This window comes from Phaseolus vulgaris, chromosome 3 (assembly GCF_000499845.2).
Source record: "Phaseolus vulgaris cultivar G19833 chromosome 3, P. vulgaris v2.0, whole genome shotgun sequence".
NCBI classification, from domain to species: Eukaryota; Viridiplantae; Streptophyta; class Magnoliopsida; order Fabales; family Fabaceae; genus Phaseolus; species Phaseolus vulgaris.
In genome coordinates, this window is record NC_023757.2 from 7,229,422 (window position 1) to 7,255,043 (window position 25,622).

General features: G+C 31.5%; 2 protein-coding genes across 4 annotated transcripts; one reads left to right on the top strand and one right to left on the bottom strand.

Moving 5' to 3' along the window:
* Positions 1-1,742: 1,742 nt before the first annotated feature.
* Positions 1,743-9,752, bottom strand: LOC137806500 (probable inactive purple acid phosphatase 1). 3 transcript variants are annotated; one of them, XM_068606660.1, is made up of 13 exons: positions 9,525-9,752; positions 9,003-9,191; positions 8,779-8,870; positions 8,609-8,675; positions 8,401-8,523; positions 7,703-7,795; positions 7,001-7,130; positions 6,722-6,803; positions 4,149-4,281; positions 3,598-3,803; positions 3,381-3,506; positions 2,817-3,126; positions 1,743-2,264 (listed from the first exon to the last, which is right to left on the bottom strand). In XM_068606660.1, the coding sequence occupies exons 2-13, from the start codon at positions 9,189-9,191 to the stop codon at positions 1,959-1,961; spliced, it is 1,857 nt and encodes a 618-aa protein (XP_068462761.1). In that variant the 5' UTR covers positions 9,525-9,752; the 3' UTR covers positions 1,743-1,958. The 3 variants fall into 3 exon arrangements, with proteins under 3 accessions (XP_068462761.1, XP_068462760.1, XP_068462762.1); XM_068606659.1 differs by having other exon boundaries at positions 9,614-9,747; XM_068606661.1 differs by having other exon boundaries at positions 9,327-9,627.
* An 8,971-nt stretch (positions 9,753-18,723) lies between these two features.
* On the top strand, positions 18,724-24,755 carry LOC137806501 (DEAD-box ATP-dependent RNA helicase 22). The gene is made up of 8 exons (XM_068606662.1): positions 18,724-19,150; positions 19,601-19,888; positions 19,974-20,087; positions 20,191-20,627; positions 21,710-22,037; positions 23,538-23,690; positions 23,907-23,958; positions 24,115-24,755. The coding sequence occupies exons 1-8, from the start codon at positions 18,839-18,841 to the stop codon at positions 24,165-24,167; spliced, it is 1,737 nt and encodes a 578-aa protein (XP_068462763.1). The 5' UTR covers positions 18,724-18,838; the 3' UTR covers positions 24,168-24,755.
* The last annotated feature ends 867 nt before the right edge of the window (positions 24,756-25,622 follow it).

Below are 25,622 nucleotides of genomic sequence, written 5' to 3' on the forward strand. Positions count from 1 at the left end.
ATTGAATACATAAGTAGACACATATTTTGTTGATAAGATTTAGTTGAATTGGATTCATGCATGTTTGATTTAGTTTGGCCGTGTTGTAGAATTGAAACATGATCATCTTTAGTATCTAACCATTAGTTGCTAAGATTTTAGCTACTAATTACTCTATAATCTAAATTAGTCTTTTAAAGACTAATTTAAAATATAAAATAATAGTAATTAAAATCCTGGTAGCTAATTTAAATACTAATTTAAAATTATTTATAATTTTTTATTAAAAATAGAAATCACTTTAAATACCAATAGTTTTTTTAGTTTTTAAAATAATATCTAATTTAGTTGATATAGTGACTAATTATTTTTAGTCTCTAAGTTTGGTTGGTATTTAATGATTTTATTGTAGTATAATAATAAATTATTGACAAATTATCTATTTAAAGACTTTATTAATTAAAATTAGGCGAGATAAAATTATAGTTTATTGAGAAATATGTAATGTTTAAAACTTGAAAATAGAAAAATGGTAAATAGAAAATCCGAAATGATACTCTTTGCAAACTGAGATTTATTGTTTTTTTCAGTTTTTTTTTCTCTTACGTAATTTTGTCTTTTTTTTTTCTATCATTTGTATTTCTTGTACTTTATCCTCCACATTATTTAGTTCTCCAACCCTTTATTTTATATTTAATTAACATTTTAGTTTCTTATAAATTGAACATTTTCAATTAACTTTTTATTAAAAAAAATTGGTTCTATTGAGTACCCAGATTTTTTACATTTTAAAAAAGTATAATATTAAAGTCTAAATTATATTATTTATTTTTATTTTTGAAAATTTATATGGATCAATATAATAAATTTTCATCAATCAATATCATATCAAAGATGAGCAGTATTGCAAGATTTTACATCTATGAACTTTCTAGTTGAGTTTCTTTTCAATAAATGTTCAAATTTAATATTTACTTTGTATTGATAAACCTTTCAATTATTCAAATTTATAAGGTTAATACGTTACAAATTAATTTTAGGTTAAATCAATAATTTAAATAAATTTTATAACTTCTAAAGAGATAACCAAATATTTATATTTCCAAAAGGTCCCAAATTTTACATATCAGGTCTCATCAAAAGAACTAATTTTAAGAGTTTTTAAAAGTATGCATACCTGTTACTAGTTTTTGAAGTACTCGAACATAAATATATTCTCTACAATCAACTTCAAAGATTATGTTCAGTTGAATATAAAATTTTCATTTATAATTTAACTACCCAAGAAAGATAAAATTTGTGAACAAGTGCCTTTTGATACAAGGGCTACACGACCTAAGATAATAGGGATGTCAATGTGGAACGGATCGATCGATAATGGGGGGATGTCAATGTGAAACGAGGTAATAGGGATGTCAATGTGGAACAGATCGATCGATAATGGAGATGTCAATGTGAAACGGATCTTACACACGATTCAACCGCTTAGTCCCGTACCTAATAACCTGCAATCCATGCAGGCCAAGTGCAGAGTAGACTCTTAAAATCTAGAAATTTTTATATGCATCCTCATAATTTTTTCCCACGGCCTCATTTTTTAAAATTTTAAAATTATTTATTCTAAATTCTACAATTTAGAATCTAAATTTGTATTCTAGATTGTGCAATTTGGAATATTTTACAATCTGAAACACAAATTTTAACTTCTGAATTTTATAACTCGAAAATTATCTGAATTCCATGTTCCGGGATTAAAGAAAGAATTAAAGAAAAAAAAGTTCAATTCAAAAACATACCTCAAGAATGTGGTATATAATTTTCAATTCATGGTAGGTAACAGGGGAAGTTTATGGTGAAATTGTGGTTCATCTTAAAGTAAGCATGACTTAAAAAATAAGTGGTTTCTGTTGGCCTATACAAATTCCAATCAGTTGCCTCACTTCATTCAGATCAAATGGAACATTTTATTTACCTTTAGATCATGATGCTAGAGTTGTAGGTGGACAACTATCAACAGTGCAAGCCAAGATATCCCTGTACTCCCTGGATATTGTGAAAGAGTCATAAACTTGTCCATCACTGCTTTTCTTGTACTCAAACAACAGGTTTGATTGGTCAAATGCTGTAAGCTTGACAAATCCAAAGTCATAGTCTTTAAATATACTCCACTTAGTGTTTATGGGGGCAAATTCAGCAAGGGATGCTCCTCCTCCCCCAACCACTACATGTATTGTACCATTCAAGGGGCCCTTGTAATTGTGCTTCTCTTTATTGGTGCAGATATTCTGTGTAAGGAAAATGGCAGTTATTTTTTCATGTTTAATGATAACAGCAAACAAGAAAGAAGTGTCTAGGTAATTTAAATTTTTTTATTCTTGATGACAAAGTAACGGCTAGAAAGCACAGATTCGATACAACATAAATACAGGAATATGATAAATTTAATAATCATAAGATACGACACAACTATAATACCCGGCATTAAATTAATCTTGATGTAGTTAAAAAATGTGCAAAGTTATTTTAGACTATAAAATGCTACAATTTATCTAATTATTGCGGGATTCCAATTTATATTGGTATAAAGTTCACGTACCAAAAGTATTCAAAGCTAACAAGAAATATTTTAATAACAAAATGGCCATAATCTAATGTATGTTCTTGATGACCAAACTGACAGTCTGTAAAGTGAAGAACAAGAAAAGGACAAGATGAGTTGCACACTTCCAAATGTAGAAAGGGTATTTTCAAGCCATAGCATATAATCATGTAGAGCTTCTACAGGGAAGTAAAGGAACAAAGTAAAAACTAACTATCTCTGAAGTTAAGCAAAATACCTGATACACAGGGCAAGTTCTTTCATAGTTATGAACATGTCCATACATTGCTATGTCAACCTTATACTTTTGCCAGAGATATTGAAGGTCCTCCCTTCCCATTGGTTCTTCAAAAGAGCCTTCTGCCACATAGAACCCTGCAGAAGAATAACCAAGTACCCTATGTGCAAGAAATATCAGCCATGGCTGTTTTTGTCGGTCAACCGATGCTAGGCAATTTTCAATGAATTTATACTGTTCTGATCCCTTTCTCCAATCGAGTTCTGTGTTAGCTATGCAGAATTTGAACATACCATAGTCAGCTGAGTACCTGGCAAAGTAAAGTAATTTTTGAAGATCTTTCCGGAGGAAATAATAACATTTTTTTCGTAGGCATACTCAAGAAGGTAACAAAATTTACTACATTTATGAATAGGTTAACTTAGTTTTATCTGGTGCAAGAGAAGGAGCATGGTTATGCAACTTTGATGTTAAAGATGCTAAATGCCTACATCAATTAGAGTTTTATAAAAGGGAACATATTTAACACAGATGCTGAAAGGTTGAAATTTAAAGATATTTTACCAGAATTTTTCTCTGTTCTCAGCTGGTACATAAAACATGGTTTGAGACAGTACACCACATTCACCACCAGAATCCAAGGTCCCATAAAAGGATCCAGTCCCTGGCCAGTCACGTTCATGATTGCCACTAAAAGCACAGAATGTAAAAGCATAAAAATGACATAATCAAGAGTAGCAGTAAACATAAAAAAGTGCAACTCATGCATAACAAGTCAAACCTCGCTGTCATATATGGTACAGTTGATGCAATTGGCTCAATTTGTGCAGTAAACTGATCCCACTGTGAAATGTATCCACTAGCATAGCATAAATCACCAATGTGGAAGACTATATCTACATCTTTTAAGTCTTTTATAATCTGTTTAGTAGTGTTGAGTGAGCCAGGCTGGAAATTATTAAATTCATTGGAGCCATCAGCTTCTGCCTGCGTGTGAGATAAGAAAATAAAAAGTGGAGTAACCAGTAATTAAATCAAAAGTAAGAATAACTGATATCTTTTCAGGGTATATTATTTTTACAATACAAAATATATAACTTAAATTCAAATATAAAATATCACAAAGAAACAAAGGAGAGTAAATATAATTGGAATTACCCATGGATGAAACAGAAGACAAAGAAGTAATGGAGATTTAAATCAACCTGATCAATCTTATCTCTTTTACTTATATGTAATTATGAATTCATTTATACAAATTGTATCTCCAGATTTCAGAACATGGTTATAACTAAAAGGGCCACGAGAAAAAATAAAAAGAAAGAAAATTACCTTTCCCATATCACCGAATATGACTACACGTTGCAAGGAATTTTGACCTGGAAAAGGAAATGCTTTGAACTGGTATTCTTCGCTCCATATTACTGTACCATTAAATAGTCTATGCCCCAGCTTGTATATGTACCTGAAAATAGAAAAATAAATACATTGCAAGTTGGGGTTCACAGTGAACTGCTGCTAATAAAATCAAGATGTTCCTTCATACCACAATATTTGAAGTTTTGAACCAATATAGAGTTATGTTACTTATAATTTATACAAGTCACGGGGGGAAAATGAAGTATATTTGGTGCCAAATCCTTTATACTCTGGGGAAAAATTGTTTGTTACTTTTATTGATGATTTACTTGTGTTACATGGACATATGTCATGAAAAGTAAGTTTGGCGTATTTCAAATCTTTGTTAATCTTTTCCATCTTGTCAAAAATTAATTAGGGAAAAACATTAAAAGATGTAGGTCTGATAATGGTACTGAATATGTAAAACATGAATTCTCCAAAATTTTGTCCTTTAAGAGTATTGCCCATGAATTAACATGTGTTAAAAATCCACAACAAAAGCTCTAGCAGCTCATTTTGGATGGGACTTACATCAATTGCATGTCAAAAATGTTTTTTTTCATGAAGATTTAGAAAAATAAGTGTACATGGAGATTCTACCTAGATTTGAAGCTCATAATGCAAGGAATAAGGTTTGCCTCCTAAAGAAGGCCTTATATGGACATAAACAATCTCCAAGAGCACGCTTTGGGAGATTTACATAAGCAATGGTTTCCTTAGGATATAAGCAAAGCCAAGGAGATCATACTTTATTCATAAAACACTTCAATACAAGTAAACTTACTCTATTGTTGGTCTATGTGGATGACATGATTCCTACCGGAGATAATGAAACAAAGAAAGTGGCTTTAAAGTAAAAATTGACAGCTCAATTTGAAATGAAAGACCTGGGAAAACTTAAGTATCTCCTTGGAATAAAGGTTGCTTATTCAAAAAAATGGATTTTCATCTCCCAAAGAAAATATATTCTTGATCTCCTCAAATAAACAAGTGAGCTAGGATGTAGACTCTCAGGGGTTCCTATTGAACAAAATCACAAAATTGGAAGTGAAGAGAATTCTTCTATGAAAAACTCAATATCAGATATTGGAAGAAAACTCATTAATTTATCACACACGAGACAGAACATTGCTTACACAGTTAGTGTGGTTAGTCATTTTATGCATGATCCAAGAGAAAGACACATACAAGCAGTTGAAAAAATTCTTCAGTACTTGAAGTCAAGCCCAGGAAAGGAACTACTATTTAGAAAAAAAGACACTTTTGACTCTAAAGATATATAATGGTGTAGATTATGATCCGTTAGTGGCAGAAAATCTAACTCTGGGTCCTATATGTTGCTGGGAGAAAATTTAGTCACTTGAAGAAGTAAAAAAACAAGATAAAGTAGCTCGTTCAAGTGCAAAAACTGAATTTCGAGCCCTTGCTCAAGGTGAGTGTAAAGGACTTTGGATAAAGATCATATTAAATTACCCTAAAACATAGAACTTGACATCCCTATGCAATTGTACTGTGATAATAAGTCAACCATGAGCATTGCTCATAATCTAGTACAACATGATAGGACCAAACACATTAAAATTGATAGTCACTTCATCAAAGATAATCTTGATAAAGGTTTGGTAGTGCAAAACTCATGTCCTTACAGAGCTTCACTTAGCAGACATCTTCATAAAGGGACTTCCTCAAACAGATTCCAAGACATTGTAAGCAAGTTGTGAATGATTGATATTCATTTACCAACTTGAGGGAGAGTGTTGTAAATAGAAGAGTATTTGAATAAAATTATCCTAATATCTCTATAGTTATTAGGAACAATATCCCTAAAATCTACTCATTCATTTCAAATGATTTTTATCTCCTTTTCTAAGAGAATGTGATTGTTACAAATATAGGAGTTGAGAATGTAATTGTTACAAATATAGGAGTTGAGAATGTAATTATCATGATAGTAATTAATAAAATATTTCATTTCTCTCTCTTCTTTTTCCAAGTTTTTATCAGAAACGAAAATATTACACCAAAAGTTGATGTAGATCCTATTGTTAAACAGATGATAAAATCTTGCTAAAGATGGTTTTGGTCATATGAGAAGAATACTACCCTACCAGGGGCTCAACTAAGCTAATGATGTGGAGGGATAAATAATCAGAGGTAGGAAAAAAAAAGGACTTCAGAGTAATAATCGTAGGAGATCTTGATCTAAAATGGCCTTTCTTGAGAATAAGTTTTTGACAAAACACAGTAGCCATGTTTTATCCATGTAGACCCCACATAGCGGATAAAGACTTTTTTTTTGTTGTATCTGATTGAAAAATATTATTTATCAAGTAATCAAACTGCTTTCAGTAATTTTTCCTGTATAAGTTTATATTAGTATTACTTTTAGCAGCTAAAGGATATATTTGATTAGTTAGGTTTGTTTTAAAAACTAGAATAGCAAATTAATAATATCAATTGTCAAGCAAGCAATTATAATGATGCTCAAATAAGATATAACATACTCTCGGTTGGGCCACAACTCCTTCAGAAAACTAGTGTGTATATATCCCGGGTCACGCCATCCAACAGTCCTTGCTGGTGCACCTACATTTATAGATGAATATACGAAAGTGAATTTTTCAATTCCACTACTTCCTCTTTATGAATGAAATTTGCAAATAGCCATACTCATTTTAAAACGCAAAGACTGTTAACTGACAAAATAAACACATTCTCCATTGCAAAAGTAACTATGACTCAAATATAGGTTGATACTAAAGGGTAGCAGAAGAGTTGCATACCACACATGGTGTTACGATCAAAAGTCAGTGTCCCAGCAGGAGATTTCACATGGTTCCCTCCTTTAGGTCCCCATTCAACAAAAGGTTCAGCTTCACTGATTCCATATCCACTTGTCCAAGTTACAGTCATCTGTTACAAGAACAAAGTAAATAATCTATTGACAATCCTAGATATTCTTAATCCACATACAAAGTGTTACAAACCAATATTGTAGTGGTAAATGTAAAAGAGGAAAATATCAAGAAACTGGACAATTATGTATCATTTGCAATCAAAAGGAAACTTCAAGAGGAGTAAACCTCCAATTTCCCAGAGCATAGCTCCTCTAACAAAATATCAGAAAAATAACAGAATGCTCATCCCCCGCCTCCTCTTTACTCTAAATAATAAAAACATTCTCTCATGTTTAACGACCTCTCCACTACTCGTGACACCTCAACTTTAGGATTTCCCTTCTTCCATTTAGGCACATACACCCTCCATGCCTTAGGTGTGTCATGCCCCTCATGGACCAATGGCTTTTTCGGCCCATAAACTTTGTTGGGCTCTAACACACACATTTACCAACAAATATCATTCTAAGAAAGACTTTTAGTTGCAATCAGAGCAAGCTCCTACTGCACTAATACTCATAGGAATAATATCCAAATCTGTTAAAAAGAGGCAGTTTTGACATTGCAATAGAGGGAGCTTAAACTTACTTCATTCCATGTTTTCCCTTGTGCTAATCGAGGATATACTGGTGCATTTGGATTGATGAATGATACTTTATTTGACACGGCAACGAGCTTTGGCTGTCAAAAATAATTTGATAAAAGAATAGAAAGATAAAGTTCAGCTCAAAATCCACATTTCTGGTCACAAACATCATATACACAATAAAGAAAAAAAGTTACATATGCAAACAGGACAAAACATTCAAACTAACCTAACACCATAGCGTTGGGACAGGGAGTATACAGTCACAAATACTTTCTAAATAGAAGTTGCAACAGAAGTTCACAAAATGTATGCCTAATGGTAGGAATTTCTTTTCATGGGGCGAAAGTCGGAGAAAGAGTCATGGCTATTTTACAGTGAAAAGATATAGAATGGAACCAGCTCAGATGTCATGAAAGATGGAGCTGTCTATGAGGTGCTCAGATAAATCGGAGATGAACAATAAGATGGTATGAGCATGGTGACATTAGCCTAGAATGCCTTGAATTATAAGATGAGTAGAGTTCCAAATAGTTGACTTATGATGGTTTTCATTAACAAATATTGCTTATCACTGCAAGCTCTCATGATGACATTCCCATAAAGCCCTTTCCAAGAATTGGAAAATCTCTACAATCATAATACATCTATTAATTTGATAAACAGGAGGATTAAAGGGTAGAGGAGTTTATGTACATACATTTGTTAAGCCACCAGTGAAAAGGGCAAATGAGAAGTCGGATCTCTGATTAATCAACTGAAGCTTCAAGGAAGCTTTTCCTGTGCTCTTGTAACTACTACTGGAGAAATTGGCATATTGATACTGAAACCAGAAAAGAAAGAGAGTTTAACATCAAAACATGTTAACTTCGAAGCTTTCTTTGACTAAGGATTTGTGTCACACAAACCTTGATAGGCGCAGAACATAGAAATGGGGGATTCACCCATATGTTTTCTGCAGGGCAGGTAGAAGCACTGGAATATGTGAAACATTTGATTCCCAATCAATGAATGGAACAAGACTCTTTGATTCGTAACTCATAATTATACTCGAGCAAGATCATGATGTGAAGCCTACCTGAAGTTTGCAGGAGAAAACACTCCAATCCAATCTTCTACTGTGGGTTTCGGGTTACTGTATTGCAGTGTAACCCATTCTGTATTTTGTCCCTAAACAATTGCAAGCAGGATCCATCAATTTCTGCTACCAAAACTTATTTTCATCTTAGGTAAGTAGTTGAAAGCAGAAAATGAAGCAACTAAAAACTAAATGAAAAATCTCAAAGTGCAGTGAAAGCGTACGGTCAAGCCCAGGACATTAGGAGTGGCTTTGATATAAGCACGCTCATCAAGAGCAAGTGTTGTTTTATGAATGGCAACTTTTGAGAGAGGTTGGTGCTCATCTGACATTGCTAGCTGAAAGGTTGCAAGAACAAGCAAAGAGAAAAAGATCCCTCTTGACTTCCACATCCCACTCATCATCATCCTCATCTGAAAAACATCCAAAATTACAAAATGAAATCAGTGACTGCCATACTAATCAACAACTACCCTCTTCCCAGAACAAAATAAAACATGAAAAAAAACATTTGTAGTCTGGTTTAACGAAAAGGGGTAGTCTATTACAGTCTTCTGAACCAAGGTTCCAATTTTTGCTTCAAAAATTCTCCTCGTTTAGTGTTTTTTTAACACCTGAACAAGAATTGACTGGTAAAGATGCCCGTGAGGGGAAAAAAACATGGAACACCTAAAGGGTAAATCTCTAGCCACCAATATTGCAGTGTGAATTTAAAACAAACAGATGGGTGGCATGCAAATTAATACCCAGTTCCCAGATAAGTCTAACTTGGCATGTGAGTTGAATCAAATGACGATTGAGATATGCAAAAGGGAGTAGAAGAAACAGTTGCGACCTTATGAGAAGAACAGATCATGAGATGACTGATAAATAGTTTTATTTTATCGTATTAGTAGGAAAAAAAAGGTGGAAAAGAGAAAGCTTAGAAGTCACAACACAACATCATCATCATTCACATGTCTTCACCATGTTTCATCTTATATTAAATATTGGAGTTTTTATAGTTTTTTTAAATGTCAAGAAAAAATTAAAAAAAAATAGTAAATGAGAAATAAAGAATAGAAAGAATGAATAATGTTAACATTGATTTTATCACTTAATCAATTTAAAAATGAATTATAAAAATATGTCTATTAAGAATTTTAACAAATTCTTATTAAATAGACTTTATATAGATAGTATATTTTTAAATTTAACTTAATCTTAAAAAATCAATTTTTTTAAGATAAAATTTACAACTACTTATATATTATAATATATTATTAATCAATATATCACTTAATTTAATTTGTTTAAAATAAAAATACTTGTCCATTCTAAACTTAAATATGATGTTTTAACGAAGAAGGAACGATAATTCTCGAAATCTTTTTTACTTACATAATATATAATTTGTAATTGAAATCTTTTTCACTTACATAATAAATAATTTGTAATCATCCTTCTAAATTTAAAAGAAAACATATTCCTTGATACAAAATTAATCAATAATTTATGATAATTAATTATATAACTTTTTGGTAGGATTTGAAACGAATTAATTGGATATTTCAACTAATAATTGAGTAGAAATGGTATTTGAAAAACTTCAAAATAGGCAATTATCTATTTATGAAAATTGTATAAATTAAGAATAATCAATTATATAAATGGTTATTTTTATTTTCTCCAGTGTCAACGTCTCAATATAATTAATTATATTTTTCTTTAATTGAATAAATTATTTTTAATTAATTTAAAAAAATATAAATAAACATGGATCAATTAAACATATAAAACTAGTACAATTCTATAAACACAAGAAAATCAACTATGAGAACAATAACATTTATTTAATTATATTTTACATTATCAAAAACAACTATTCATAATTCTTCAACAAAATCAGAATGAACAACAAGAAGAGTCGAATTTAAGACCAAATCCGAAACATAACTCCTAATTTTATTATCTTAAGTTTTTTTTTATAATTTAGATGAGTTAAAAAAATATTTAAAAAATCTAATTCATTTTGATCCATTTCATAAAAGAATATTCAATTCATCTAATAACGTATTTTTCATAGATGAATATTTAATCCATCCAATAATAATAATAATATTACTCTAGGTTCTCTAGGTAAGAAACATATATCTAATTATGAAGATTACTAAAACTAGTTAAAATATTTAGTTTTAATCAATAATGTCGTAAAATTAAAGTTTATTTTTAAAAAATCATAAAATAGTTAAGTAGTAATTATATCTAATGACGTCATCACGTTTAATATATAATTTAAAAAATAAAATAAAAATAACTTATATTATTAATGATATAGTAAATACTAAAAAAATCAGTAAATAAAAATAAATTTTAGAGATAAAAGTAGTTACTATAGGATTAAATATTATATTAGAGACTTAAACAAATTATTATAAGTAATTTTAGAGATCAATTTAATTTTGTAGTCTCGCATATAATATCTAATTTAGTTCATATATTAATTAATTATTTTGTGTTCTTAAAATTATTTTTTGTTTAATAAATATTTTATATTTAATGTCATTTTTAAGTTTTGTTTATGACTATCAAATATAACCTAGATAATCGATCACTTTACTTGAAGTCTTCTCTCTAACTATATATTTTTCATCCATGAAATTCAAACTTTTAATTAAAGAGATCGAGCATAGTATATATAAGATGAATATGTCTCCTCAATATATTTCACAATAAACTATAAACTATAATCATACAAAAAAAAATTAACCATTAAAAAATTATTAATATTTCTAATATTTAGAAAAAAGGTTTATTTTTCGTTGAGAAAAGTGTTTCTCTCAACTTGTTTTATGACATATTGAATTTTGGTAATGTCCAGATAACATGTTTTAGGGTCCTAAATTTTGGAGTGGTTTTCCTGCTGGAATTAAAGTTTCCACTAAAATAAAGAATTTCAAGTAAGGAAAATTATATATGTTTTGTTAATAGAACCATATATAGTTAATTTAAATAATAAGTTAATATAACAATTGTATGCATGCTAGGTTATAAATTTAGTTAAACTAAATTTGAGATACATATGTAATTGATATGAGAAATCTTGAATGATGCATGTATTGTATGTGAATGATATATGTTGTATACGATTGATGAAAGCTTGCATAAACTTGATGTCATACATTCTGGGTAATGTATGAGATGTTGTGGTTTTGTACATTAAGTATGAAAAGCCAACGAGTAGAGATCCTTTGGCCTAAGTCGCATAAACTAAGGTATCAGTTGGTGAAAAACTGAAGAGGAAGTTCATATACACCATGACGGATTGTAGTCACATGATATGGAAGTTTGGACTTATCTTGATCCGATTGGAGTGGATTAGATGTTAGTCCTTAGTAGGGGATACTTAATTAGTCTTCCAGAAGAGAATAAATACATATGTCATCACTGATTGAAATATAATCAACAAGGTATCAGGGATTGAAAGGAAATCAAGGTACTGTGAGAAAAATGGATTTATGTGGCCATAATATGATTCACGATTCTTTCAAAAGACGATAAATTCATATGTAATCACTATGATTGACATGAAATCAAAAGTACCAAGGGTTGAAAGAAAATCAAGGTATGTGAGAAAAATGAATCTAGGCCAAGTGAGTATGATTGAAATGAAATCAAAGTAGTGTGGTTGAAATGAAATTGAATTATTGTGATTGATATTTGGATTTTGTATGAGTGTTTGAGTAAAAAGGAAATTAAATTAATTATGAATTACTAATCAAATTAGTTCTTTTACTTGCAGTCGAAACTTTATTTTAATAGTTTACCCTTATATTTGTATGTGTTTGTTTGTGTATGGATTAAGATGCTTGTACTATATACATGAGTAGATATTTTTACATGTGCATGAGCGAGATTTAGAGAGAAATATAAGAATAATAATTTTTTTTTTTAAATATGTGAATTTATACCTATATTAAGTGAATTAATAAAGTTTATATCTGATTTGATATTATTTTTGGGGTGTTACATAATGGAGTTATGAAACTACATTTTGTAAATAAATTTTTAAAAATGTGTTTTTTTTAAAGAATTTAAAGAAAAAACATGTTTAAGAAAACCTGAATTATGAAAAAACATATTTAGATAGATTTTCACCTTTTAATTATTGATTGAATAATCCATTGATTTCTTTAAAATATATTGTATATTGAGATAGAAATTATTAATAAATAACAATTTGATACTTAGTTATAAAGATGTTTATTACAAGACACAAATTCTCTTCCCCTTATACTTTTTTTTTTCTCTTTCTATGATTTTTTTAATATGCTGTTTTTATTTGTATTTATTTAAACAACCTACTTTTATTTACTCAAATATACCTTTATTGTTGACAGGTGGGAAATCGGCTATATATAAACCGTTCTTACCTTACTTTGCCATTTTTTCACAATTTCACCATAGAGTTATTCTCCAATCCATTTATTACTTTTTTATTTTTAAAATCTATTTTGATTTACTCTGATGTCTTGTAATTTTCTAAAAAAAATATTTTAAATTAAATTAAAATTTTATAATATACATATTTTACTAATTTATATTAATTTAGATATTTAATTTTTCTTCAATGTCTTCTCGTATGATCTTATTGACGATCATTACCTTTGCATGTTAATTCCATAGAGTTCCGGTAGGATGTTTGCCTTAAGTCTTGTTAAGTCCTATTAAGATCTTTGTCTTGGCTTCAGCTTTAAGGTTTGGTCTGACCTAATATAATTTTAAAGCTCAATCTTTTTTGAGCTTAAAAGCTTTGAACTTATTATTCAAAATTCTTTACTCTGATCTATTTATGCTTTGACCTTAGTCCCTCGATGATTTGGTATGAGATCCCAATGTCTCTATTTATAGATTTTAGTAAGGATCTTCAGTAGATTTGGCTTACGTTCAACTCCACTTTCTTCATGCTGAAGTGATTTTCTTGGGCTCCAAGCCATTTTCGGGCTTCTTAGGATTCATATGTTCAGGGATTTTCGTAGGATTTGTTTCAAGTTGAGGCCAACACATCCTTTCTTAGTCATGAAGTCTTTTGGGCTTGAGATTGGCTCCAATGGAATCTCTCTCTCTTCCTTGTTTTGGATTAGGTTGACTTCAAGTCTTTCTTGAGTGAATATGAACTTTCTTCATGGCGAAGGAATCTTTGCACTCAGCCCATATGAATTCGCTCAACCTTTCCTACTCTAAATCTCTTTGGTTCTTCTGACCTCAATCCGCTCAACACATGATATCTCCACTCAACATTTTGGAAGGTTTATTGGAGGCTTGTTCTCTAGCCTTAACCCATTAAGCCATTGAGCAGATTGATCTTTTCTTATCTTTCCCTTGTTTGTTGTTTTCTATCCTTTTTCTTCAACTTCTTATTTTCTTATTCTTTTGAGTCCAACTTGTTTTATAGGGGTTTGACACGCTTTTTAGATTGATTTTCCATACATTCTATACAAAATGCATGTCTATCTTACTGTGACTTTTACAACAATTTACTCCTTATCATTGGACCTCTCCTGTTCATAATGGTGGGTGACGACCATGTCGGTAAGACTCCACTTCAGGTCATTCACCTCGACATTTGACTTGGCAGTGAGCTCTTGCTCTCACACATTGGCAGCACGACATTGTTAACGCCAACTCTCAGCTTCCAACTTTGACAAAGCAAACTCAATCTCCAACTCTTTGTTTTTGCAAGAGATGGAGATATACACTTCCAACGCCACCTCTAGGAATGTCGCTGACTCAACAATATACGCCTTTAGGCTCTCAACCTCGGTTGCACCCCTCCAGTTCTTAAAATTTGTGCCCATGTGTTTGTCAAGGATGAGGGTTTGAGCACATAGCTCCTTGAAGCTCACCAGGGGGAGCCGAAAGATACAACTTTTGTTCGACCGAATTCAAGTTGACCGAGACCTTAGTTGACAGATGAAACTCCCGACCAAGAAAATCCCAACCACCAAAGCTAGACCCTTTTGACTTACAACGAATCCTCTTCAGTGAGAATGGTGTCAACCATACTTGGCACGCTCTTTATCCTTCAACTTCTTCTTTGGTTGATAGGAGGAAGTGCCTCGGTCGTTGGCAACACCTTGACCAATGTTGCAAGCTCAACTACAACACCCTTTCCCTTGTCCTCGCCCTTGCCACTTTAGACAAAGGTCTCGAAAGTAATTCTTATTCAATAGCCATAATTCTTGCACAAAGTACAAGTAAAAAAATAAAAATTAAAATAAGATCGTTGAGACAAAAAGAAACATACCATCGACATCTACAAATGAACAGAGGACAAGTATACCCTCACGAGAGGTCGGGTAGGAATCTTTTGGAGAAGTTCATCTATCACCAATAACACCTCCAAGTCCTCCACGATCAACAACCTCACCCACATGTTAAATTGGGTTGGGTTTTTAGTCCAATGCCATCAGAAAAAATGTGAGCGACCCTTCCTCCCAATAACTAAATTAAAAAAAAAGCACCCCTAAAGGTTCTTGTATGTCGAGGTAAAAGCGGTAAGAAGACACGACCTTGATTGACCGAGTAAATATAGCCACACCTCCTAGTCTCCTGGCCTGGTACTATAGAATATAAACATGATCGAGGTGTCGACTTGAAATTTAAGGACAGGAAAAGCAGGCGGAAGGCCTGCATCACTGCGCAACTATTCAGATGCCTCTATTTGACAAGGCTTCTTCCTATACCTATGAATTCCATTGGACCCAAAAATGATACATTGGAAGAATGCAAAACATCTCCATGATAAAGTCGTCAAGGGAAAACCTTTCACCATTAAACAAGAATAGAAAAAGAAAAAAAAAAAATCCTCAAACGAATCTTCTCGCCCGAGACAAACCATATATGATGCCCTGCACTTGCAAAGAGACACAATATCGTATGTTGAATTACTAAGAGTCTAAGTTCAAGACGGAGGGTGAATTGTACTTAAGTAAATTTTTAAAAAAGACAATTTATACAATCTTGACAGAAAAACAATTGATTGTTTTATGAAATAACAGATTGAATATTTCTTAGTAGAGAGAAAATTCATAAAAATAAATGGTTATTATAAAAAACAACTGATTGAAATATTCTCTTAAGAAATATTTGATTATGATTTAAGATATTCACTCAAGAAGAAAAATTAACAGATTAATTTTGAAAACAACATATTATATTTCTAACTTTAGTTAGGTAACCAAAACTGTAGATTAACCTAGCCAATAGTATATTTAATTCTCAAGTATCAAACATAAGTTTTAACATATTAGAATACAAGATAACCTATTAAAATTCCGATTTAATAAGGCAAGAATTGTTTCAATCCTTGAGAACATGTTCAGGAAACCAATTACACAAGCAAAGGTTACAATATAGAGACAAATCATTTCAGAAACTGGAAAACAAAAACTCTAGAAAATATAATTGATTGATTCTTGAAACAACAAATTAAATTTTCATACCAATTTTCACAGTTATGCAGAAAATGAAAGCAGTAAGCAGGAAGGCTTTAAAACACACAAAGATTTATACTGATTCACTTAAAACTGAGTTACATCTAGTCCCATCTCACACTAAGATGTATTTCACTAAATAACAAGAATCTTTTTACATAAGATCACTCAAGAACAACTCTTCAACTCCACAAGAACTAAAACACACCCTATAAAACTCTATTACAACAAAGCACATCTTCCAAGAAACACTACCTTAGAAGCAAAAACACAAAAACTATAAAACAGTAAAGAGTATGGAATGAAAACACTTTTTTGCAGATTTAGAAAACTTAAAAGGGACCTTCAAATAACAACATACTTTGAAGAATTCTTGACCTCAAGAAGTGAAGAAAGTAAAAGCACCAAGAAAATAACAGGTTAATAAAGAAAACATGTTGATTTTTCTAAAAACACTTAGTTAGTTTCAAACATATTTTTTAATAAAATGAATTAGTTGAAACTGAAAGTTTTGGAAAAACTAATTCAAAACAATTTTTAGAGATAAATTCATCAAAGAAATTCAATTTATTGTGTCTACAAATAATCAATTGAAAAATTGTACTTTTCAGATAAGAAGAAAATTAACCAATTGAAAAACTACATATTTTTAGAAGACGAATTTTAACCAGTTGAAAACATTTTCAATTGATTGAAAAACCTTTTAGTTAATGAAAACAATTTAACTAATTGAAAAAATGTTTTATGCTTGAACCCTTCATCATATACGTGAGGTAAAAGATAAATCAAGACACCCAAATACTAGACTAAGCTACCTAGACTCTTTATGAGGCAACAAGTCTTCTCTTTAAGGCTTATGACTTCATCCAACATATTTAGTTGAGTAGCTTGAAATATCCAACAATCTCCCCCTATTTCATGGGGACAAATAACCCAACATGCCTTGAAACTTGTCTTAACTCTATCTTACGAAAACTTATCAGAGATAGAATATACCTTCTACCTTTACTCCCCTTTGTGTTCATAAAACAGAAATAGTGAAAAAGGGTTCCATCAAACAATTATTAATCATGAAAGATTGGCAATGATACAACTGATAACTATGCTTAAAGGGATAGAAAATGTTTAAAGTTCAAAACCAACACCAAATATAGTCCAGAAATAAAAGATAGGAGATTTAAAAACAGTGCAGGAAAGAAATTAGACCGATTACTAGCTGAAATACCAAATTGAAATAACACATATTACTTCTCCCTATAATAGAGTTCAACTAGTTGCTATTGGATACCTTCAAGTTGATGATAAGATGTTGAAATCTGGAAGCATGAGTCTTTCAAAACTTGTCAAAGGTTCTCCTCTTTCCACTAGAGCTTCATAAGCAATTAATGAGTTCATTTCATTTGTTTGAGATTCTTCTACTGCATTGCTTGATTTTGGAGGTTCAGAAATGGAAGCTTCACCAGGTTTGTTGATCCATTCATCATTAAGCTTTTGGAAACCCATTTTTAGTAAGTCTGAGCAGAATTTTACTGTCAGATTTGATAGTCTCATTCAGCTCATATTTTATATTTATTTATTTTAAAATAATTAATATTATTTTAACTAGTGAAATTACATAGATATAGAACATGTACATATATATTTACATTTTTATTTAAAATATACATATGCTTTTATTATTTTTATAAATAAATTATTAATTAAAAAATAAAAAATAATTCAAAAAATATATAATTTAATAATAATAATAATTATTATTATTATATAATAATGATTTAATTATTTTAAAATAAAGACGTTGTTTAATTATTTATTTTATTAAACAAATAAATAATTTATTTATTAACTTATAAAGTTGTCTAATTAAAAAATCTTATCAATTGGTATATTATTTTTATATAATGATATAAATATGAGTAATTAATTAGAAAATAAAAAACAATATAATTTAAAATATATATAATTTTATAAAATAATATTAAAGATTGTATAATTGTTATTTAAAAATAAAAATAAATTGTTCAATTTTTTATTTTATTAAATAAATAAGTTATTTATTTATTAAAGAGTAAAATTGTTTAATTGGAAAATATCTTATCAAAATATGTATATATTATATAATGTTATAAGTATTGACTTACCTGTATTTAAAAGCACAAATTATTTTCATGGGTTATGATATTTTTGACATTATCCTCCACTTATACCCACAACAAAATATTAATATTTATAATAAAAGAAATTAAAAAAAATAAAAAAAATTTATAATAAAATTTTAAGTAAAATGTAAAATGTTAAAATAATTTTTAAAACTAAAAATTTAAAATATTAATATTTATTGGAGTGTAGAGTGAAACATTAATGTAAAAAAATCATTTTCCTATTTTTATACATTGGAGTGTAGAGTGAAACATTGGTGTAAAAAAATCATTTTCCTATTTTTATACATTGAAAATGAAAATAAAGGAAAAAGAAAAGAAAAACTCATAGGATGTACCTAAAACCCTAAATTCTGTTATCATGTTAGGTGATTGTTTATTGTTTATATAGTTAGAACTAAGGTTTTGGTGAAGAAGAAAGTTGCAATGGTTGTCACTCCTTCTGCTTTGATGCTTCATCTCCAAAATCCACCAATTCGCTACCACTTCTTCTCCCACTTCCTCAAACCAACCTTCCCTTCTCTTCTCAAACCTCGTCCCTTCTCTCTAACCACTCCACGCCAAACACAGGCTAGAACCTTTGTAAGTGCTGTTGCATCATCTTCATCACCACAAGGTTCCAATGGCAGAGACACTTTCTTCGCAGAACAAAACGTTTCCTGGGCTTCACTCGGTCTCTCTGACACCATTTCTAGAGCGCTCGCTGATATTGGCCTCAATAGACCCTCTCTCGTTCAGGTCCCTTCTCTTCTTTTCCCCTTCCTTTTTATTGTTTTCGCTTGTTTCCTAGTTGCCCCTTTTGTCAATGCTCCCTTCGTGGTTTTGTAGGCAATTCAATGACCCTATTTGTTAAAAAAAAATGATCTTGTTTACTTGTTTTGTTTGTACTTAGCATTTGAAAAGATTAGGGAAACAAATCCAAAGCAGAATGAATTGGGAAGCTAGACCAAGGGGTTGGAAGCGTAGCTGATAACTTGTTTCTGTTTTCATTCTTTTATGTGGACAAATTTAAAATGCAATAATTTGGGTGTCTTTTTTTTCACTGTCATCCAACCGGGTTCACAGTAAAAATGTTGGCTTAGGTTCTGATTGGAGAAGAACACTAAAAACACAATTCTATGTTTGTCCTTTTTATTATTTATTGGGATGCTGGGGCTTATGATGTTTACATCATTGAATTGTGTTCAGGCTTCTTCAGTACCGTCTGTGCTGTCAGGGAAGGATGTTGTTATTGCCGCGGAGACTGGGAGTGGTAAGACATACAGTTACCTAGTTCCTCTAATTGATAAGCTAAGGGATGCCCAGGAACATTCTCTACATGCTGTGTCTGATCAAGAAGTGACATCGAAACAGAAAGTTCTGCTCATCCTTTGTCCGAATGTGCAACTTTGTGAGCAGGTAGTGAAGATGGCTAACTGTCTACGTAGGGATGATGGTGAAGCGATAGTCAGTGTGGCTGCTCTTTGTGGAAGACAGGTAGTGATTGTATAATGTTTATGGTTATATGAAATTTATAGTATTCTCTTCTTGAATTTTCAATACTAATAATCATTTTGACCAGGGATGGCCAATTCGGAAACCTGATGTCATTGTGACGACACCTGCTGCCCTTCTGAATTATGTTGACATTGATAGAACCCGCCGCATGGAATTTATGCGTGGTGTTAAGTGTGTGGTATGTTTCAGATCTTGTGTAGCTGTGTTAGTGTAAAAGATATATGATTTATACTATGACTCTTGTTATGTGTATGGTTATTACTTATATTGCTAACTGTCAGGTGTTTGACGAAGCTGATATGCTTCTATGTGGGAGCTTCCAGAATAAAGTAATCCGCCTGATAAACTTGCTCCGCTTTGACGAAAAAGTCTTGTCTCGGTCAAAAAAATCAGTAGCTGAGTTATCAATGCAAAAGGAATCTTCCTTGTCATCAGAAGATGCGTTTGAAGGTGAAGAGGAACTTCAAACTGAAGCCACCTTAGAAGAGGATGACACTGATAAAGAGGAAGATATTGTTGATATTAATAATGAATGCACATCTGTTAAACAAAGAGACTGGAGGAGAGTGAGAAAAACTTATGAGCGTAGTAAACAGTATGTTTTTGTTGCTGCTACACTTCCAGTGAATGGAAAGAAGACAGCTGGAGGGGTATTGAAATATATGTTTCCTCATGCTGAGTGGGTTTGTGGAAACTATCTTCATTGTCACAATCCCAGGTTCATTTTTTTTTGTCTTATTATCAATAATGACATCTCATTTTTTTTCGCATTGTTACTCAGATGGTCCTGGTGAAGCAATGGCATGCATTTTTCAAGAATTAGAATAGGAAAATGGTTAAATGTCTTATGATTCCATTGATTGTGAACTGGAAATGAGATAAAAGGAATGTATGCGGAGAAAAGTATAGTTAAACACAACTATAATCAGAAATGGTAGGACTATTTTAATAAATCTAGTTTACTGTCCATTGGAATATTGGGATGAATGCCTTAGAAGTATGATCATTGGTGTACCTTCACACATTGTACAGGCTTACTTCAATTGAATATCAGTAGTCAGTGAAGAGTTATTTCAGACATTTTAGCTTGTGTGAACATGCAAAACAAATGTTTGTATTGTTTCATAGCAAGAGCCTTTTGCGCTTGAATCATGAATGAGGCACATTACCACTTTACTCTTGGGTAAAAGTCTATTTTTGTTATGAATAAAAAATTAATAACTCAGTCGTGGATGCAACTGATACCATACCAAATACTAATTCTTCAAATGTTTAAGTTGGTACACTGAATCCAATAAGTGGTTTTATATTTCTATCGAGTATTAGTGTCTGACAGGAAGATTGAAGTTACTCCACATAAGTGACTGGGAAAAATTTAGTTGTAAAAGGGTTACAGGAAAATGTTGTACTAGCCAGGCCCTTGGACTAAAAAGGTTGGAGAAAATTTTCCAGTTCTGGTTAGACTTGGGTGAAAACAAACTGTGCAACTTAGGTTCTTATCCCTGCTAACCTTTTTGTCAATTTCTAAATTCTCTGTTTGGATTAGATTAGATTCTTATCTATTATACAGAATTGAAAGGCTTCTGATTAGCATTTGAGAGATTATGAAATCATTCGTTTACCCTCCTCGGTAGGGCATAATACATGGCTTCTCAAACTCAAGTGTTTTTGCCATTCTTTGTTGAAAAACATCTGAACTAAATGCTCTGCATCTTTTGATCTCGTGTTATTTTGAGATCCAACTAATCCTTTGGCCATGTTTTTCTTTTTTAAATTTAATGTTATTGTTTTCATTTTCAGATTGGAGCAAAAATGGATAGAAGTTACCATTGATACTCAATTGGATGAACTCATAAAGGCTGTGAATCACAGTTTCAGATCTGAAGATTTGGTTAATGCTGGTGGCATTCACAGAACAATGGTGTTTGCCAACACTGTTGAGGCTGTTGAAGCTGTGGCAAAGATATTACTCCGATCTGGAATTGAATGTTCACGCTATCATAAGAATTGCACATTGGAAGAGCGAGCACAGACCTTAGTTGATTTTCACGATAAAGGTGGTGTTCTTGTATGTACTGATGCTGCTGCTCGTGGTGTTGATATTCCAAATGTTTTACATGTTATTCAGGTATAGTTTTCCTTTTACTCACGTATAGTAGTTTCATGGTTCGGTTATTTTATTTTGTGATAACAAAAATTATTTATCCTAGGTTTCAAAACAAACAAAAGAAAAGAAGATTTCATTAGATATTAATTACATGTTGATCAAATGAAGGTGTTACTACAATACATGTTGGAAATTTGAAAGAAAATGCATTTAAAACATTAGAATTCCAAAGTCTTTAATCCAATTAATACTACACCATCTCCTCAGGTGGTAGTTTGTTTTGAAGATATATCATCTGTCATGTTAAGAATGACTTGCAAGTTGCTAGGTATGGGTCTTGATTCTCACATTGGAAGTATGGGATTCAAGCGTGGGGTTTCACTTTGTGTGATATGGTTGGTATCAAAGTTATGCACCATGTCTCAGCTGCAAAATGTACAACATGGGGATGCCAGCATTGCAGTGTTTGCTGGAAATAGTCAAAAGGTTAGCACACAGTCAGCCCATGAGGGCTCTGGGGCTGAGTTCTGGTGGGATGTTAGGATCCAATTGTAAGATGTGGAAGGTCCCACATTGGAAATGTGGGATTCTAGTTTGGGGTTTATAAGACATTGGGCTCTCCAACTGCTATGGCTAGCTTGGTGGTGTGGTTCACCTAAGGTTCTTATCAAGGTGGTTTATTAAATGACACTAATGAATGTCTCTATTTTTGAGAATTAAAATTGTTAGAAAGCATCTCCTGTTTAAGGAAATATTTCATATTTAGAGCTTTATTTTTATGCTAATTCACAATACCTTTGGAATATGATTTGGTTTGATAATGATTTGAATGTTAGTTGATAAGGTTTTCCTTGTTTCATATAATTAGACAACGTAACCAGTATCATCTGTATTTGAATTCATCTGCAGAGGATCCTTAATTCCTCGAGTAATTCATGTAATCTGTCTCAACTAAATTATGCATGGGCATAAACAGCCTATTCAAGTTAACCTCCAGTATCTTCTGATTTGTGAGACTAGAATATACTGGAAATTGTAATTCTACTAGTAATTTAATGGTTTAGTTGATTGTCATTGTCCGATATTGATTAATTACTTTGAGAAGAAAGAAACATATTGTGATAAAATCGATTGGAGCATGATGACAGAGTGAGAAGGTATAAAGATGACATTCTAAAGGCAGTAACAGAGTTAATGGATCTATTCTATGCTTTAAAAGTCAAACTCCTTTAGGAAGCAAAAAAGTGTTGGCCACATCAAATAAGATAACTTGTTGGGAAATTTCTGAGTTTTGACTTTTGGTTAGGAACGAATGCAGTCTGGTGAGTGGTATTTTTATACCACTTAATGTCCTTTTAAATTCTTACATTACATTACCGTGCACGTATCTGTCGCCTTTATTTCCATCTCATGAACTCTGATTCTGCTATTATGACATTGCTTTTTTACTGTATTGCTGTTTTTATTATGTTTTATTATTATATATAGATGTTCATTTGCAATGTGGTTCATGCATTTCAGGCAGATTTTGCTACTTCTGCTGTAGATTTTTTGCATAGAGTTGGTCGTACAGCTAGAGCTGGTCAGATTGGACTTGTTACTAGCATGTACACCGAATCCAACAGGGAACTTGTTGATGCAGTTCGTTCGGCAGAGAAACGTGGTCAACCTGTGGTAAATTTTTAAACATTATTTAATATTCATTGGCCTTACACATGGAATGTAAAACGTACCAATTGAGATAGTTTCAAGAAAAATACTTTTGTGATTGTAAAATTGAGTCTTGAGGTTTACAGTTGATGCTGGTATTATATGAGGATGGAGTTAACTAAGGACTTCAATATTTTCACACATCAATACTTGTTAGTAATAATTGCCAATTTACCACAGGAAACTGCATTTAGCAGGAAAAGAAGCTTCCGCAACAAGATCAAGAAGAGGGGTAAACTTTCAAGACTTAGTCCTACAAAGTTTTAAAACAAACATTCTATATGAATTTGTATACCCTGAATACTGATGATCAGCGAAGATGTTTAAGTTTGAGTAACAGAAAATGCGTTTGAATCTTGTCCCAATTGTCATCTTGTACTTGTAACAGGTACTAACAAAGTCAGAGATTCAGCAACTATTAAAGAGAGTGCACTAGCATGAGAATACCAGATGGCACTAAGTATGTAAAGCAGCATGCTCGAATGACAAGGTGAAGAACATTATGAGCCATTGCATTTAAAAGGTATTAGCTGTTACACACACATGGCTCATAGTATACGACACTCATTTAAGGGATCCTGCCATTTCTTGAGGATCATGTAATTTCCGTGAAGCCGTCTTTCACATCAGAATTAAAATTAATGCAGACAACTATTTTTGTAATCCCTTTTGTGGGGTTTAATGAGTAGTGTCTTATCCAAACTTAGTTTCTGAAATGGTCCCATAATCTTTTACAGTATCGTGAGTATGGAAAATATCCAATATGTGTCTGCATGTGTCCAAGTTCCTAGCAAAGTTCATGATTGTGGGAAAGGTTTACAGGGGCAGTTAGTTTAGCTTGGTTCTTATAATATTTTTTCCATGTAAATTATGAGCGATTGTGTTTCTCTCCTTATTTTGTCCTCAGCACTTGTAGCTGTAGCTTAAGATTCTAAGCAGCAAGACCTGTCAAATACCACTTAACATCCACATATTTGTTTATAACCAAATGATGCAATCCTACTTTGTAGCCTTGCTTGATTTTGTGTTTCCATTGTGTTGCGGATTGTTGGAGCTGATTTGAAAGATGAAGAGGTGCCTAGGCTATTTACAAGAATATATGCTAAGAGTGAACTTTATTATTGATGGGTACTTTTTAATAGACTTGACTAATTTTTGTGTGGGACAATTGAAATGATCACATCTTCTATGTTTTCGAAAGTTTGAAGTTTGGATGTTTTAAATTGAAGTTTGAGTGGAAATATAATAATTTTTTTTAGAAGTTATAGCCATGTATATTTTTTAAATGTAAGATGAAGTTAAAAGAAGTAATGGGTTTTTTAAACGGTAAGTACTAAATATCTATCTCATTTTGGGATAGATTAAGGTAAAGTAAAAATAAAAGAACTAAGTCTTTAAGTGAAATAATATGTCCACTTCATTTTGTAATGGATTGGGTGGAAAGAAAAGATCAACACTAATTTGTAATATTTTTACAAAAAAATAATATCACTAGGATTTGCAAAATGCATCTACGAAAGTTTAGGGATTTGGTGTAGTTTTTTTTTTAATTATAAAAATAGATAAATTTAAAAAGAAATAGCCTAATGGATAAATCGTGTTTTGAATGGAAACTTAGTGTAAACATTATTTGGATTTGAGTGATTATTCACCCGGATTAAAAAGAAAATACTATTTTTTGTTTGGATTAGGGGGTTTGCATAGATTAGATGACGTGTAAAGACAGGGAAAGTGAGAATTGGTTCTTTGGTGCTTTAAGAAGATTTGTAGAGAAAGTTAAGCCATTTACTATGTTACCCTTTTGCCAACTATCATAATTCACATGTCATAATAGTGAAGATTCCTATGCACAATAGAGATTTGACCATGACTGAGATTCTTGAGTGCTTTGACCAA

Bases quoted from the DNA above. Each gene is read 5' to 3' on its own strand.
- LOC137806500 (XM_068606659.1), bottom strand. From the start codon at position 9,634: ATGATCTGTTCTTCTCATAAG. The intron at 7,131-7,702 runs GTAAGTTTAAGC...TTCTTGTAACAG, and splicing joins AAGGGAAAACATGGAATGAA to ATGACTGTAACTTGGACAAG. The intron at 3,127-3,380 runs GTAAAATATCTT...TTACTTTGCCAG, and splicing joins GAGAACAGAGAAAAATTCTG to GTACTCAGCTGACTATGGTA.
- LOC137806501 (XM_068606662.1), top strand. From the start codon at position 18,839: ATGGTTGTCACTCCTTCTGCTTTGATGCTTCATCTCCAAAATCCACCA. The intron at 22,038-23,537 runs GTATAGTTTTCC...CATGCATTTCAG, and splicing joins ATGTTTTACATGTTATTCAG to GCAGATTTTGCTACTTCTGC. The intron at 23,691-23,906 runs GTAAATTTTTAA...AATTTACCACAG, and splicing joins AGAAACGTGGTCAACCTGTG to GAAACTGCATTTAGCAGGAA.